An 18,274-nucleotide genomic window follows, 5' to 3' on the forward strand; every position below is an offset into this window, starting at 1 on the left:
GTTGCAGATACTTAGCCTTATGTTAGTCTCCACTGCCTAACAAACTTAAGAAGTTCCTGTCTTATGGGCAACCAACTGTCTTAATGTTTGCTAAGGACTTACTCAGTGTAATGTGTCTTGTTAATTGAGAAAGTTCTTTTTCTATCTGAACGTTATGTTCAGAAGTGAAAAGTGGGCACTTGGGAATTATGCAAGTTGCCCCATTGAAGAATCATTAAAGTCCTGGCTTGTTAATATTTCAAAACCAAAAACCATCAAACAAGTTTGTCCTATTTCTTTTTAACAGTTTTAGAATGCATAATTCTGCTTCTTTGTGTTAATTTCATTCCTGATTTAAGCAGAATCATGAGTCAATCATGAATGTCCACATTTTGATTTAGAAGGATCTCTTCTTGAGCATTTGTGCTGATAGATTTCAAAGAAGTTGTGTTAAGCAATTGTGTGTGGAATTCATTTTTGACACTGAAATTTGTAAAACCTCAGGTTTGTTTTTCCAATCCTCCTTTCTCAAATCTACATTTTAAAAATGTGATGGGCTGGTCCCAAATACAATGGTCCCAAATACAATGGTCCCAAATAGATTGCTAGTTTCAAATACAATGGATATATTGTATAAAATTCTGAATGATGACTGATATGCTACCCCTTATATAAATCCAATTGATTCAACAAATCTACTCTATTTCAGAAAACAACAACAACTGGATTTAGGCCAGTAAAACTACATTGAGCAGAATAAATTTGGATTGTATCGTAGATCAGAAATGAGAAAACAAGACTATTTTGGTACTTTGTAGGAAGCAGGATATTTCATCTCTCATTATGATATTGCTGGAAGACCTTTTACTAAACCATACCCCCTTCAAATATCTTGAAGTGTTATAATTTCTTTTCCACATCAAAGGAATAGTTCAATTTACCTGGACAGACGTCATACAAGCTGATAACTAAGGTATTGTTGTACTTGAGATTTTGTACTTCACAGTAAAATTTCACACCGGAAAGCCAGTCCTCTTTGGTGACTATCAGTTTACTTCTCATGTTGTAGCAGCCCTGGCTGTTGAGAGTTGGTTTGGTGGTTTCGAAACCTGAATCCAGCAATTCTTCATTCCTGTACCACTTGAGAGTGGTTTTCTGTGTGTCAAGACGGAGAGCTTCGCAGGTGATGGTGGCATTTAGGTAGGCGCTCGAGAATGCTTTAACAGGTGGTGCGCGGACAGCCATGTCAGTGAGACATCCCATAGGGGAACATGCTGAGGTGGAGCAGGAAGGAAAACGAGAAAAATTATAGCAGACAGATACAACACTTTGAAGGCCAAAATGTAAATGAAGGATATGAAATTATATTTATGTGGCATTATGTGGCATTTCAGATCAGTATAGAAATCAGTCCTCTAGGTTATGTAGTTGGTGTACCTGATTTAAAATAGAGAACTGCTTTTACATCCATGAAGCAGGACATGCTTTGACTGAAGGCCAGGCAGAAATTCCCGATTTGAGGCTGAGTCTCAAAATAAATGAAAGAGACTTCACTGAGCATAGGCAAAGCACAATCCTCACTTCATAGGAAGGGCCAATCCAATTCACTCGTATTTTGACTTCTAGGGTAGAGGAGATACCTTCTAATAGTTTTGAGCTGCTATATAATTTTCTTTCAAAAGTTTCTTGTAGGAAAATACTTAAGTTTGAACTAGCAATAGTTCATTGTGTTAAATGAAATTAATCCCAGAGCTTTAGTAATTAGCTAGTTATTGTGTAGAATATAAGTATTCCATCTTGAATGGAGATGTTTTGTATAGATGTTCACAGAGTGTCTAAGGCTCCTACAGTGGTGTTTGCTTAATGACAGCTGGCTTCTGAAATTGATCTTTCTTGTTATGGTCTGTTGGGAGTGTTTCTGATTGAATGAAACAAATTAATCCACTTACCACGGACTGCAATCTCTCTATCTCCAGATGGGTGCTTAGCCTTGCAGTAGAATGCGGAACGTGCTTTCCAGTCTGTGACGGAGACTGCAGTCTGAGAGCTTGCCATGAAGGTCCCAGAAGCATCAGAAATGGAAGGAAAAGTCTTGATGTTGCTGTCATCGATGGTGGCATTTTTTGGATCATTCCAGGCAAAAGTGATGGAGTCAGGCAGGAAATCTTTGGCCAAACACCCAATTGCAATATTTTCACCATCTCCACTCCCAATTGGAATGAGGGGGAAAAGTACAGGGGCACTTGGGGAAGCTGAGGGAGTAGAAAAAGAAAAGGATGGAGGGCATCTGGGTGGTTTTATTTCCCCCCAGAAATGTTAATAGATTCAGCCAGGGCTGAAAAGAATCGGATCATTGTTTTGGTGGGAAAGAAAGACATGGCTATAAAAACGTAAATATGTATTTTAGGTAGCTTAATGCTACCACTCATTACACATTCCAATGCATTATAGAATCACCCAGTCATTGAATTAGAAGGGACATCAAAGACCATCTAGTTTTTCACAGCTGCAACATCCCTGAGCAATGAGCATCCAATTTGGATCTTAAGAGCTTCCAATTAAGGAAAATCCACCACCACATTTGTCCAACATTTTGTTCTACATATATTATAATCCTCATTTAAGAGAAATGCCTCCTATCTACAGAAAGGTTCATTCAATCATATGTGATTTTGTTTCAGTCCTATGTTCTACATTTGTGTGTAGCTCTTATGTTCTGTTTTTCACTAATATGTGAAACAAATACAAGTGTTTTTCACTTTTATGTTGGGAACAAATATGACATGTCAAATGAATCAGCCTATTATTGGAGTCTGAACTATAACCTCTGGGTTGGTCAGTCTTGGAATTTAAGCTGGTGATGTACCAACTTGGTCTTTGCCTCTTCTTTCTCAGGCTTGTTCCTCTAGTGCAGGAATTACAAAACATTGGTTTGAATTACAAGGTAGTGCTAAGGATTTTTCAGGATATTCAGATAAATTACTTAAGGATATAGATACAACATGAGAATCTCAATGAGAAAAATTCACGGGGTCTTTGACATGATGCTCTTTTGCCATTGATACTGAACTGTAGTCAAATTTCTGGAAGAACTGTAGGTCAAACTTTCTTAAAATATATATTGAGGAAAACATTGATTTACTCTAAAGTTAGGACCACTTGAGAAGCAACTTGGTTATCTGTCATTTACCCAATTATTTATTGAGTTAGAATTCATAGAGAGTATAGGACATTAAAAAAAAGAATTAGCAAAGAAGAGAAGAAAAACATTGTGGCATTATAGTTTCTGTACAGTTTAAAGCTAGATATGATCTGTTGCATAGCTATACTTTCGAAAAGACAATTATTTCTCTGAATTAATGTTTTCATGTGTATGAAATATATGTATGAGATGGTGATGTAAACATGCAGTAAACACTGTTTTTTAAAGAGATAGCCAGAGAAATAAAATTTAAAGATGTTAGAATTGCTATGAATCATCTTTTGCCAGCCTATGGTTATCAGAGCCTAGAAACTCCTTAGCTATTTTTGACTGAAATCATTTCACAGAAAAAAAAAATCATTTAAAAGCTTGAAAGTTACCCTTGGTACCCTGCACTAAGTTGCCAGTTATTTCTGACACTAACATCACAAATGTCCCCAAGAATAGAGAAATGTTACTTGAGAAACTGGTTGTCAGTTTTCAGGTCGCAATAGGACTCAGCGCCTGAGACAGTCAACCTGTATTTTGGTTTGTACTCAAAGTCCTCTTTCATAAGTAGGAATCATCCTGTTAAGTGTTCCTTTAGGAGCCGATAGTTTCTTTAGGACCTGATTAGCAGAGCCACAACTGAACAAGGAGCCCTCCAGCATTTCCCTCACTGAAAACTACCTCTCAGAAAGATTCTGGGCACAACCCTAACTCAGATGAGATGGCCATAGATCTGTATATCTGGCATGCATTGCGACTCATTCTTGACTACTCATGTGACTAGCTATTGGGGTTTAGGAGCACCTCAAAATCAAACCTGAACAGGGAACCATCTGATTTCTCCTTTGCTTCAGAAGAGTTCTAGATCCCCCGCCTTTGCTTTTATAGTACTAGAAAGCTTTACTGTTTCCTCAGCTTAGTATTTGGGCAAAAAAGCAAATAACTCAACAGGAGAATTTGACATTATTTCTAAACCCTTACATTAAGCTCTTGGTTTCAGAAATAGCTCTTTTGCAGCTTTACTCCAGCTATAGTGTCAGTACATGGGAAAGGCTAAGAGGCCTCCAAGCTAAGCTGCAGGCTTCAGGGAGGTGATGGGGGGTTTGCCACAGCCTTTTCAAAGCCAGAGCTGAGCAAGGCATGAGCCGAACAAGGTATGAGCCAACAAATTAATCTGAAACTCAGAAACTCTGCTGATTTCAGTTGCACTTTTGTTGCTTTCCCTGACTTTTCTATGGACCTGATAAAGATTTTTGAGGCTCGTGTGCATCCATGGGCAGAGCTAGTACTGAGGCTGGCAAAAACCTGAGCTTTCCCACCATTATGGGTAGCTTGCTGACCTTAGCACTAGCTTCCATAGATGTGAATAGTTTGCAGGTCCCATACCTGAGCACTGGGTTTCTAACAAGCTAGGAAGGTGACAAAACTATCTCCCCCCTCCCCACTAGTGCAGCCAGGAACCTTCCCCTTGCTCAAAGCTTAGTTTTGGACTGACTGAAACATATACCTAATCATATACCTGTTCCTACAGACCTGAAACGCAGGGGTGCACCCCAGTTTTGTGCTGGGTTTTAGATAATTCACAGGGAAATCAGAGGTTTCCTCATAGTTCCCAAAGTAACCAGTAAAGAAGACATGCATTTCTTCCCTAGCTGAACACTGGACTCCATCCACAGTAAAAGCTTCCTTCATAGCATCACTTGCCGAAACACCAAACGAAGCAATGTAACTTTCTCCAAGCTAAGCACTAGACTTCAGCAACATTCTGTCAATCTTTATTACAGCCTTATATGGGAACTAAAATTTTTGCATGCATCCTAGCACAAATTGGGCTTCTAAGTAATCATGGGGTTGCCAGCAGATTCTTCAATAATCCCCAAAACAACCATTGAAGCTCCAAGCTTTGGAGACCCTCTGATGGCATGCCCACCCCAGCAATAAGGATTTTAGTTCTAAAAAGATTACTTTTGTCCTAAGTGCATAAATGATTTCACAGAATCACGACACTGCTTCTATTTTTCCTCGCCATTCGCAGGGATGGCTATGGAAGCACTGCAGTTGGTTGCCAGCTTCAACTATCACTGCTCTAGATCTAAGAGATTTACAAGCCCTGAAACTGAGTAGTGGGTTTCTCACAAGCTAGGAAGTTACCAGCAGCCCTCCTCTGTTGTCCCACATAACTTACACCTCATTGGAAACCCTCAGGTATCCCTCTAACTAAAGTGGTGTCGCCAATGCGCTCCAGTGTTGGCTATTGCCGCTTTAGAATTGAAGAGGCCGAGAAGGCTCACTTGCATCCTTGTTCAACATTGGGGTTTAGATACCCACAGAGATGCCCGAACCTTCTCCCCATATTTCTTGAAGCCACAATTCAGCTGAGATCCCTCCAGCTTTTCCTAACTGAGTACTAGCTGCAGAGAAGCTTCGGTTCCTTGCAAAACCCAGATGATCTAAATCTGAATGCTTGGCAGGTCTTGAAATAAACTGGTGTTCTTTTGACAAGCTAGGAGGAGACTAGGAATCACTCTTTGCAGTTTCTGAAGCCAATGGTTCAGACAAGCTTCCTCAATAGCTGGCTTTACAGAGATTTGGGATACTTTTCCTGCCCTAGCTGTTGTGGATAAGGAACTAAAAATGTGGGCAGATTAGAGAGGCTTTGGGGCATCCTTGCTTTGGGTAAGGTAGAGGAATGCCACAGCCTCCAGATTTTATCTAGCTTGGTTACCAGCTGCTCAAGTACACCTGCTATCACTCGGAATAGTTTCCCGGCAGGACAGCAGAGTGATGGGCTTTTGAAAAGATAGTAAGCAGCCAATAAACCTTTCCTGTTCTTTCCAAAACTGCAGCATTGTCCCAGCTGAACTGCAGGTGGAGAGATGATCCCTGTCCTAGCTGTTGCTGTTATAGAACTAGAACCGGGATAGGATGGTGAGGCTCTATTGCTTACTGTTGCATACTTACAGGCTTTAAAAACCTAGCACTAAGCCAAAGGAATCTCCCTGTTCTTCTCATAACCACAGTGCACTGACAAGCCATTGCTATCGAGGTGCTTAGGACCCGGCTATAGCTACACTAAACATGAAAGAATTACGGCTCATCACAGCTAAGCTGTTGGTTTTTGAGAAGTTACAAAGATGCCAGAAACCTTTCCTTGTTCCTTCTGAAACCAGCAGCTGAGCAGGGAGGCTTCCAGGCACTACAGAGGCCCTGGATGCTCTCTCTAGCCCTAGCTATTACTGCTAGGAGCTGGAACAGGGTCGACTGGCCAATCCATCCCTGCTTACCGTGGGTGTTCAGGTGAGCTAGAGATATAGGCTAAGCTTGTTCCATTTCTTTCTCAAGCCTCACTTCAGCAGGGAACCCTCCAGCTTTTCCTTAGCTTGCCATCAGCTCTGAGAAGCTCACCTTGCCCAGCTATGGAACTGAAGGGTATGCAGGTCCCACAGCTGAGTGGTGAGAGCTTCTGAGAAGCTAGGGAGAAGCCGGGAACTCAAATCCTCATGGTTCCCAAGGCCCCAGCTTTGGAGTCCTCCAGCTTTTCATTAGCTGAGACAGCTTTGGGTGCTGCTGACCTCCCTCGTAAATGCTGTAGTTGAGCTGTGGGATCCTGGTAAGCTGGGGAGAGGCCAGATCAACCTCCTCAGCCCTTTACAGTGGTAAACATCAAGGGTAGGTTAGCTGGTTGGAAGCATGGTGCTCTCCACAGCTGAGCTTTTAGCTCGGGGAAGCTAAAGGGATCCCTGCTGGGCCATGAGCCCAGCAGGGATCCCTTCAGCTTCCCTGAGCTAAAAGCTCAGCTGTGGAATGCTTTTGGATTTCCCCAACCTTAGCATTTACTGCTATAGATCTGAAAGGCATGGATTTATCCCAGCTCTGTGCTGGGCTTTAGATAAGCTCGGAGAAGATCCAGACCTTCCCACCTTAATCTCAAAGCTACAACTGAGCAAAAAACCGCACATCTCTTCTTGAACTAAGCATAGGGGTTTTGGAGATGTCCTGGGATCTCTCCCTGCTACAGATCTAGATCCAAAGCTTCTAGAGGTCTGAAAAGCTTAGGTGGATCTCAGCCGAACCTCAGCCAAAAAAGATGCACATGCTCCCAAACAAGCATTGAAGAGGGAGGCTTTACTCTTGCCAAGCTAGTAATGCCACGTAGATCTAAATGATCACTTTCAGAAGTAATATTCAATTGGGCTTTGAATGGCATCTTGTGAAGGGGATTAATCAGCATTCCATCCATTAATCTAATAATCCCTGCTTAATAGCTGATCACTCATCTTAAATATCACATTTGGAACTAATCATAATGCCCATACCATACCATACAAAAATTCATTATTTAATGAATTGACCAACAAATTAATCAACAAGCCGTTGTGCAACAAAACTGTTGTTTCCCTAAGCCACTCTGACATAAATTCAGATAATTAGCAATAATTCCCTTTTTTCTGTCAACATTCTATAAAATCTATTGCTAGTCCAAAGTGATCAATCCTAGTAAACAACAAAGAAAGTTGGACATTTCATCCAGAAGAAAGAAAGGACTTGCCAAAAAGAGAATTAAAAAAGAATCCAACAGTCAGAACCCATAATTAAAACAGAAAAAGAAAGCATGGCATTTCACCCACTCAGTTGAGGAAACTTCAAAATGAAATCTCTGGTTATCTAGGGGAAACCCCTGCATAAGAAATTAAAACCTGTCACCACAAATTCATTTGCTTTTAAGATCTAGGTTTCTTCAATTCACAAACTGACCAATGATAAGAAGTACTAGTGAAAAACATTACTCAAATAATGTTATCTAATTTCATGAAATATATTCAACAAGGAAAGTAATAAAACTTGTCATTTTCTAAATTGTGAAAAAAATGGAATACACATATTAAGCAACATTAGAAGAGGAATAATCATTTTCCCTTACCAGCTGGACATACGATTTTTTTAGATGAAAATGTGCCAAACCGCTAGAGTACCAGACCCAACTGCTTAAGGAACAGAAACTATATTTTTCTTCTTAAAGCCAAAATATGATTAAAATTGGTTATTTTAGGAATGAAAAACAGAACTCTTACAAAGACAGGTGTGACAGTATTGTTTTCGAAACATTCAGGGCTATGTTCAACCATGCAAAAATGACTCTAGATACTAGAAAAGCTGCCAAGCAGAACAAGATGTTTTAAAATAAACCCGAAACTGAGAAATGAAACTGCAGACACCTGTTATTTCAATTGCCCTGGAATATCCCTGTTTTCTAATCAGCCATTTTAGTTTTAACAAAAGGTGAAAAATAATCTAATGCCCACCTAAATCTTTTATTAATTTCTATGCTGATTTTATATTTGGATGCATATTAATTAGCACTTCAGCTTGCTTTGAACAAGACTTTTTAGATGTGTTTCAGATTTCTGATTCTATCACTGAAAGGCTTAATCTGAGCTCCGAGTCCCCAGAATCTTATTGCAATGATAAAATTCACCCCATGATGAAAAAAGTCTTAAACACATTAAAAATACAATTCCCTTATGAATGAGAAATCCCAATTAAAATGTTAAGATCTAGGACAGAAAGAATAAAGGAAGATGTATTTTTCAAAGAATTCATTAATGTTAAGTTTATATGAGTTTTAGGAAAGAACCTACTTCATCCAATGTATATGAAGACTTCATTCACTTGATGAAGTAGTCTTTTTCTTACAAAAGGTTACTCCATAAAACTTTAGGAGGCCATAATAATCTTGGTTAGATCAATTTATATCTGTATGATGATGATGTTTATTTATACCTTGCTTTTCTACAAAAGAGACTCAAAGCGGCTTAAAGGACAATACAATTTAAAACCTAACAATATTCAAACATTAGAATAGAATTAAATATTAACAGTATTAAAATAAACAATTAAAACCAATTAAAAACCTGTTCATTTCAAGTAGACTAATTTAAACTACTTGGACAAACTAAATCCCCATTTCAATTTTCTCTTAAGTATGATTAAATCTGGAGCCAACTCTGGATCTAGCGGTATAAACTCATAGTTTTATACCGCTTAAAGCAATCCAGCATTAAGAAGGAAACTTAGAATTGATGTCCAGATTGCTAGAACTCAATGAAAAGGCTGAAGAACACATAAAAAAGTTACTGTGGATAGCAAAAGAAACCAACAGAGGATAGATGGACAAATTTTCATTTTCAAACGTGTCTTCTGAACGTTGATTACAGTAAAAATGCTGTTTGATTTCAGTGCATGCATTTTCAATCAACTAACAATAACAACAAAGACTAAAAAGTCAAGAAAAGAGAAAAAGACCCCATTCCCCATGGTAAATAGTATAATTTGAAGACTGTAAAAAACAAAAACACTGGGAGAATGGATTTGTTTGAGGGAGGTTGTATCCCTCCCGAGACAAACTCCATTTACTCACTTGCAGTTGAAACTGGTTCTGAATTGGAAGAAAACTGATTTACCTAAAGTAATGGCAACCATGGTTCCTTTTCCCCAGTCGCGAAAGCCATAGTCAGTCACACACAAATGCAATTGCTATACTCATACTACAGAGTATTCTCTATATTTACTAGGGACATCAGTAATATCAAGAAAAACCTATAATTTAGATTATCCTCTTTCTATGTGCGCTCAATAAAATTACTTTATGTCCCTTTTGGTTTGCACAGGATCTATCTAATAAAATCCCAAATTTACGTATATTTTCCAGTAGGGCACCCAAATCTTTCTGCAGAATACAACTTAATTATAGTTTTGTCAACAACAATCTTTCTGGATTCTCGCAAACAGAAAACATAACAGACCCAAATAATGGTAACAATAGGTTTAAAACAGGCAGATGGCAGAGTAATTTTGAATTCTGCCTTATGAGTTATATAGGAGATTAGTGAAACAGACCCCAGTGAATTGAAAACTAATTGCCTTAATATATCAATAGTTACAATAATTCAAGAGAAGGAAGATTTTTTTACCTGTCGAAACGGTGACAAAGGTGCCACCACCCCAGGCGTCAAACCAGTTATCACAGTGGACTAGTTTTATACGGACATATTGCAAGAACCTTGTAGAATCCTATCATTTTGTTTTTCCACATTTTGAGCACATTTATTCAGGAGTAAATTTCAAAGAATTCCCTGGTATTGATTTCCAAGGAAACAGACATGATAACTCTGTAAAAACCAGTTTACTTTGCAGTTTAAGATTGTTTCACTGGTTTGGGTAGGTAAAAAAGTCTATACCAGCTTCAGATCACAATCTCAAGCCAAAATAATGGACATCAGTCAAATATTTTTCAAGTAAAATTGAGTTTGTGATTTTTATGAGTTTTGAAGAGCATCTCATTTGTCTTTCAGGATCAGAATAAATGTCCTTCCAGTCTGAAATTCTGACTCCTGAAAGTTGCCAAACTTTAAAAGTAAATTGGAGACTAATGGAAGAAAATGGGACTCTCCCATAGTAATACTGTAATCCGCCCTCTTTCCCAAGAACATAGTGGGACTGCTAGAGTCCAGAAAATTCCTAATAGACAAGGTTAACTTTTTCAGAAATTTCACTAAAAAAATCCACAAAAACAGAAGCACAAACAGGTTTAAAAGGAATTGAAAACATACCTTCAGATACGAGGAGGAATGTCCCATCCCCCCAGTAGTCGAAGTAGTCACATTGACTCAGATCTTTCAAGGCTACGTACAAAAACCTCCTACAAAACTCCTTTACTAATGAGTAACCTACTAATGAGTAACCTACTACAGTCACTCATGCAATGCTTTTTGGAGCAACTATGCTTGATTGCTATGGCTCAATGTTATGGAACCTAGAAATTTGCAGTTTGGATAGTAGTATAGTTTTCATTGGCAAAGAAGGATACAGGATTTGCAAAACTACAAATCTCAAGATTTTATAGTATTGAGCTGTGGTATTGATTAAGTCCATTGTATTTTCCCACCCCATAAAGAGATCCAAGACCCTATCTGCATCTTGTGTTTGGACAACTAAAATAAGAAACAAATAAACAACAACGGAAAAAAAAAACACCTCATGGCAAACATGGAAAAAGGTCTGGATTAAATCTCCAAATCAATGAAAAACAAAGAATGGAAAAATCTTTACCTGAAGTTACAGCCACAAATGTTCCTGGGCCCCAGTAATCAAGAGCATAGTAATCACAATGACTAATTTGCTGGCACCATAAGAACAAAAAGCACTGGGTTTAAATCCAAGTATATCACTGAATTACTTTTGCATTTTTAATCTCTCAATTTTGCACTGAAACATAGCTTTTTGAAGAATGAGACTGTGCGTTCAATAACATTGAAAGCCTTCCCAATATATTTGTTTTTTGCCTTCTGAGAGAGTTGTAGTAATACCATAACTCTCCCTCCATTCCCCCAATTGGAATGCTATACTCCAGAAAATCCGTAATTCACAAGGTTAACCTTTTCTGAAATTTCACTTAAAAATTTACAAACAGGTTTAAAAGGAATTGAAAACATACCTGAAGAAACGAGGACTGGGGTCCCATTCCCCCAATGGTCAAACCTGTCACATTGCCTCAGCTCTTTAAAGACCACGCACAAAAACACTTTCGTCTGCTGAAGTTGTCACCATCGCTTATACAATAATTTTTGAAACAACAAAGCTCTTTCCTACCAGGTAAAGTCTGGGAAACCAAAGTTTTTGCGGCAAAACTTAAATAGACTTTGTGGCTTAAGCCACAGAAAATGTTAACCTTTCAATTGCCAGAAGATTCTTTATCTTTTTTGGTACAACTGGACAAAACAGCAGTTCTTTTAGTATTTGAGCCTTATAATTAAAATTTTGGAGAATCAATGGAAAGAAGCATCTTCTTTTAGGAACACTCTATTCGCAGTTATATACCCTTTTTGGGTTATGGTTTGGATTCATATATCATTCATATTTTTTAAGTTTCATATTTCAATAGCCAATGTGACTACCAAGCATTAGTTTCTTCAAAATTTTCTTTGCTTCTTTAAAATAAATTACAGAAAATTGTAGACAGAATGAAGAAGTAGATGAAACTTACCACTGGTTACTGTGACCGAGGTTCCTTGGCCCCAATAGTAGAAGTCACACAGTGGTCATAATTTCTACCTTTGGTGACTAAAACATAGTAGCCTCAAACCCAAAGATACCAGAGACTTACAATCTCGAAATTAGGATAGCTCTGAGGCCTCTTCCACACAGCTTAATAAAATCCTACATCATCTGCTTTGAGCTGGAATATATGGCAGTGTGGACTCAGATAACCCAGTTCAAAGAAGATATTGTGGGATTTTCTGACTTGATATTCTGGGTTATCCGGCTGTGTGAAAGGGCCCTAAGGGTTGGTTGGAAAAGAAATCCCAGAGCTTAAAACACTATAGATGTTACATCTACTGTGCTATTTTTTCATTCGATATTATGGCTTTGCATACAACTAAATGTCCCTTTTCCATTTATTAAGACTATGGGTGCATCTATACAGTAGAAATAATATAGTTTGGCACTACTTTAAATGCAATGGTTCAGTGATATGCAATCTTGGAATTTGCAATTTGGTGAGTGGTGTAGTTCAGTGACAGAGAAGGCAAAAGACCTTCAAAACTACAACTTCCAGGATTCTTTACCACTGATTCATGGCAGTTAAAGTTATATCAATTTACATTAATTCTACAGTGTAAATGCACCCCGTTCTCCCACTCTACCTCCACATAAAAGAGATCAACATCTCTATTTCAACCTTGAATTTTGGACATCTAAAACAAGAAACAAAAACAATAAAACCTACTGGCAAATACTGGAAAAGATCTGGATAAAATCCTCAAATCAATAGAAAATAAAGAATGGGAAATTTTACCTGAAGTTACAGCCAGAAATGTTCCTTGGCCCCAGTGATCAAAAGCATTGTAGTCACACTGACTAATTTGCCAGAGCCATGATAACAAAAACTACTTGGTTTAAATCTAAGTATATCACTATATTACCTTTGTTTTTTTAATCTCTCAGAAGGCTGTGAATTCAATAACCCCGGAGCCTATGCAATAGATTAATTTCTGATTTCTATGAGACTTCATTTTTTCTACTATCTATGAATGTATTCAGTGAAATTCTACCAGAGCATTAAAAAAGTTCTAGAATAGTTTTATATGATTCCAAGCCAGGCTGGAGCAAAAAATCTTCCTTAATAGCAACAAAAACCTAGCATTTCAAACAATAGTTTTACAGATGGAAATAAATAGTAGTCTTATTACCTGGACTGACGATTACTTGGGTCCCTTTCCCCCAATGTTCAAAGTAAGCGTAGTAGCACACCACTCAATTCACTATTGAGCAGTGTTCAATATCTTAATTAGAAATGGGTAAAGAAACTATTCCTTTATACGACTATGTAAGAGATACTTTTCCTTCCATTATCTATTGCACTTGTGAAATACATTTCTAGGTTCAAAGAGATCAGAATAAATAAAGAAATAGAATATTTATTAGCTAGTCTCAAATTGATTGAACCACAGTTATCCTGAACTAGGAAGTATTGATCAACATACAATAAAAAACCAGGGTTCGCTCAGTAAACCAAGGGGATTACAGTAACACTTAATTTCTTCTCGATAAAGGCAAAAAAGCAATGCTCTGTGAACTCTTTCAGAAGAATTAAATGATAGAATTAAAGAAATTAGACTTTAGGTAATCCCCAAAACACCTTGCGCTAGAACAGGTCAAAATCTGAATCAACCGTTTACTGAGAAAAATACACACACACACACACACACACACACACACACACACAAATATTTACCTGGGCTGATAAGGACTTGGGTTCCCTTTCCCCAGTGTTCAAATATTCCATAATCACACTGGTCAGATCTCTATTTGAAGATGTCCCAAAACGTGACCCACCGTTTTTGGAACAAATTGGGGTCCTTTCAAGCAGATAGGAGTGTCTGCCTACTATCTTAGAAAGTTTGTATGGCTTTTGGAGAATTTACTCATGAGAAACCATGTTGAGATTTGAGGTTTATGTTTCTACCTTCAGAAAATACTTTTCAACCAAACTTCCCATTAGCATTTGATCTAGCGGCAATCCAATCCTCATTAGTACATTCTTTGATTTTTACCCAGTTGGGTCCAAAGTCTACCCATCAATTTACTCTGGTACTAATTCACATTATATATATATATACTAGACAAATTATGAACTGCAGATGATGAACAAAAATGTTGCTTTTACATATAGCATATAGTACAGAGCTTGGAAACTGATTTCAAGCCCTAAACCAAGTATCAGTCAGTGAGATATGAATGATAAGAGACTCACTAAAGTAGAATTTGGGGGCAAGATTCTGAACAAATCACATTGGTTATGATTAGTTTCATTCAGGACAAACATTTACAACATTTGCAGAATAAAAATTATTACCTGAAGTGACAACGATCATGGTTCCTTTCCCCCAGTAATCGAAGTACCAGTAGCACAGAGGTGCTTCAGATTAAGAACATGGCACAAAAACATTATGCTATAGGTCCCCTTCCCCCAGAGTTACAAATATGACCCAGTCTGTGTAACATGTGCAAATGTTTAAGGATGGTTAAAATACTTGCCCAACTTATTTGTGAAATAACATTTGAGGAAATTTCTTAAGAAATGGGTAGCTAAGCATTGAACTAGACCTGTATTTTAGGTGACATCGGAACAAATTTTAAGGTGTTGGTCTTGAGTTGCATCTATACTGTAGAAATAAAACAATTTGACAGAACTTTTAACTGCCATGGTTCAATACTATGGAGTCCTGGGAGTTGCAGTTTGCAGGGTTTTTAGCTTTCTTTGCCAAAATATGTGGTGCCTCATTCAACTACAACTTCCAGGATTCTGTAGCATTGAGCCAAGGCAGTTAAAGTAGGATCAAACTGCATTAATTCTACAGTGTAGATGCACAGCCATTTTTGGCAACTCATGTACTATTGGGTTTGTGACTACCATTTCAAAAGGAATCACACATAGGACACAATTGATCACAATAAAACAGAATATATTTGGAATTCTTGTCTAATGTTAGGGTCACAAAGGTTCCATCACCCCGGTACTTAGGGCGGTTGCACTTTAGTCTAGTTGTACATTTTCTCTGTGCAAAGTCACTTCTTTATGCAGATAGATCTATCTATCTCTCTCTCTCTCTCTCTCTCTCTCTCTCTCTCTCTCTCTCTCTCTCTCTCTCTCTCTAGCTAGCTTCTCTCTCGCATTATGAAGTGTTTTCTGCAAAACATGCTATCAATTTCAACAAATATATGGAACAAATTACTGAATTTAACAAATAAGTGGGGTAATGTTACCCAGAACACTGCAGCATTTATCCAGTAATTTCACTAATATGTTGAAAAAACTAATGATAAATTTAATTCCTTCATTTTTTTAAATTCAAAACAGCACTTTTGTAAATTTATGAATTGCAGAGCACTCTCAGTCTAATCTACCACTTGCTACAGATTATTTTCATCTGAGATTTTAATGCTCAAATCATGGCTAGGTTTAGAAACACATGCACACAGATGAATGCTTTACATATTAAGGACCAAAGGCAGAGGTACATACATTTCTGCCATGCTACCTTTTCATGAAATAGACACAAAAACTATGCTAAAATTCCAGAGATTCAGATCTTAAAACTTGGGACAATGAAACTGGCTGAGGAAGACTTTTCTAAGCAAACCTCTTTTCTATCCTAAGAAGTTTAGATTTTAATAATCCATCTTGTTCTACCCAGGTTATACATTACTGTTCTAGCAGTTTGATTTTTCTAATAGAAATAAAGATTGCAAGTCAAGATGAAAGGCAACGAGAAAACATCTCTCAGGATGAAAAATAACAGAATATCTGTGTTTTTACATAAGGACATAATGTTTGGAACACTACTTAGTAACTGGAGCGAAAACACACTTTTAAAGCAATAGCAACAATGTCAATGAATGCCTCCCTAACTAAAACTCCATATAACATTTTATTTGAAACTCCATGGTTATTTTATTCTGTAAATCTGCATGAATCTCTTTAATATAAATAAGAACTTAATTAGGAAGTAAGATATTTACCTGATGTGATGGTCACTGGAGTGCCTTGTCCCCAATAAGCAAACTCACCCCAGCTACACGGTAAATCTTCCTTACCCAATGTTTTGCATAAAAGTACCAAAACCTTTATCTGTTTCGTGGTCATTCCCCTATTCAGCCATACTATTGGATTTGAGCATAAGGCTGGAATTTTTCCTACAGTCTCTGATTTTCCCTTCAAACATCTATTCAAAGGTATAATGACATCTAAACCATATTATATTTAGATACTAATATTCAATCAGTGCTAAAGATTACACAAATTTAGATGAGGGATGAAGGGTCCCTAGAAGATCCTCATCTCTTCAGGAATAAATACTGACTCATTTATTTTTGCAATATTTGCAAGAACCAATAAAACTGTAACTAGGAAAAGGAAAGAAAAAATATTTACCTGATGTGACGGCAATGAATGTTCCCTTGCCCCAGTCAGTAAAAGCATAGCCGTAGTAGCACGGTGATATCTCTCCTATTTTGTTCTTTACAAATACTTTGTTTCCCTGGATGAACCTTACTGCAAATGTGCAGAGTTATCTTGAATGGGTAATGGATGAAAATAGTTTTCTAACCCATTTCCTCCATTAGCTAATTGATTGTTGAAACTCTAAAACATGCCAATCTTTAAAAACCTTAGTGGACCAATTTCTGTGAGAATAATGGTGCAAATCTTTTATGATTGCTGCCCATTGAAGAGTTCTGTATAATCAACTATCAAGCAACATTGGATGCACCCACACTTTAGAATTAATGCAGTTTGACCCCACTCTAACTGCCATGGCTCAATCCTATGGAATCCTGGGAACTGTGGGTTGGTGAGCAAGTTAATGTTAATTTGGATTGTTATTGTTGCATGCCTTCAAGTTGTTTCAGACTTAGGGTGACCCTAAGTCTAAAGTTTAGGGTCAGGTAAAGGAACTTGGAAGGCTGCATCTAGCCCATGGCCCTTAATTTGGGGACCCTTGTAAACTGAAAGTGGGATTTATGCAGCTGGGTCTTTTTTCATTGTGAAACTTCTAGGACAGCTGCATCAGCAAAAAATCCCTTATTCGCTTTATGTTTTGGGAGCCTGAAATGTTCAAACCATTTAATGTTTAATTTAATGTTGCATAGTGACTGAAAAACCAAACTTAGGTATTCTGAAAGAGGAAAGCAATTTTAGAATTTGAGAAGTCACCAAAAACTCAAACCAGATGAACAAACAGCAAGTCTCTTTCCTGAAGTTACTGTTATTATGGTTACTTTTCCCCAGTACTCAAACTCCCAGTTTCCCACAACCGTTGCTTTATTTCTCATAACCCTACATTTACTGTACCTTGTATCTCATGGCTAAAATAGATGTGATGGCAAAATCTTTTCCATAGAGTTTTTATGTGTATGTGTGAAAAAGTTAAAGGTTTTCCTCTGACGTTAAGTCCAGTCTTGACCAACTCTGGGGGTTGGTGCTCATCTCCATTTCTGAACCATAGACACCTCCAAGGTCATGTGGCCGGCATGACTGCATGGAGCGCCGTTACCTTCCTGCCAGAGCGGTACCTATTGATCTACTCTCATTTGCATGTTTTTGAACTGCTAGGTTGGCAGGAGCTGGGGCTAACAGTGGGCGCTCATTCTGCTCCCGGGATTTGAACCTGGAACCTTTCGGTCTGCAAGTTCATGACATGTGTGTTGTTTTCATGTTGTCATCTTACCTTCCAGAATGTTTCACATCTAACATGAACATCTTACCTTCCAGAATGTTTCACATCTAACATGAACCAATTTCGGGAAATGGAGTGAGGGGTCAATTGTGTGATATGTTTATCTTCATCTTGATTAAATTCTCTTTGATACCACTATAGTTGTGAAGATACTATAGCGATGTCTCAGCACCCTTCCAGACAGGACCTATATCCCAGGATCTGATCCCAGGTTTTTTGTTTATCCCAGATTATCTGGCAGTGCAGACTCATATAATCTAGTTTAAAGTAGAAAACCTGGGATCAGATCCTGGGATATAGAGTCTGT

The 18,274-nt window shown here is 37.9% G+C and overlaps 1 protein-coding gene across 1 annotated transcript in view; it reads right to left on the reverse strand.

The window, feature by feature from the left end:
• Positions 1–18,274, reverse strand: part of LOC107983540 (immunoglobulin mu heavy chain-like) — a 55,597-nt gene that overhangs the window by 6,196 nt on the left and 31,127 nt on the right. Inside the window, exons 9-12 of the mRNA XM_062957065.1 lie at positions 16,665–16,784; positions 14,586–14,648; positions 1,929–2,231; positions 921–1,253 (exon numbers count right to left, since the gene is read on the reverse strand). Coding sequence (XP_062813135.1) covers positions 921–1,253; positions 1,929–2,231; positions 14,586–14,648; positions 16,665–16,784 — 819 coding nt within the window. The remainder of the gene's footprint in view (positions 1–920; positions 1,254–1,928; positions 2,232–14,585; positions 14,649–16,664; positions 16,785–18,274) is intronic.

The sequence above is a fragment of the Anolis carolinensis genome, chromosome 6 (genome assembly GCF_035594765.1).
Source record: "Anolis carolinensis isolate JA03-04 chromosome 6, rAnoCar3.1.pri, whole genome shotgun sequence".
Taxonomy (NCBI): domain Eukaryota; kingdom Metazoa; phylum Chordata; class Lepidosauria; order Squamata; family Dactyloidae; genus Anolis; species Anolis carolinensis.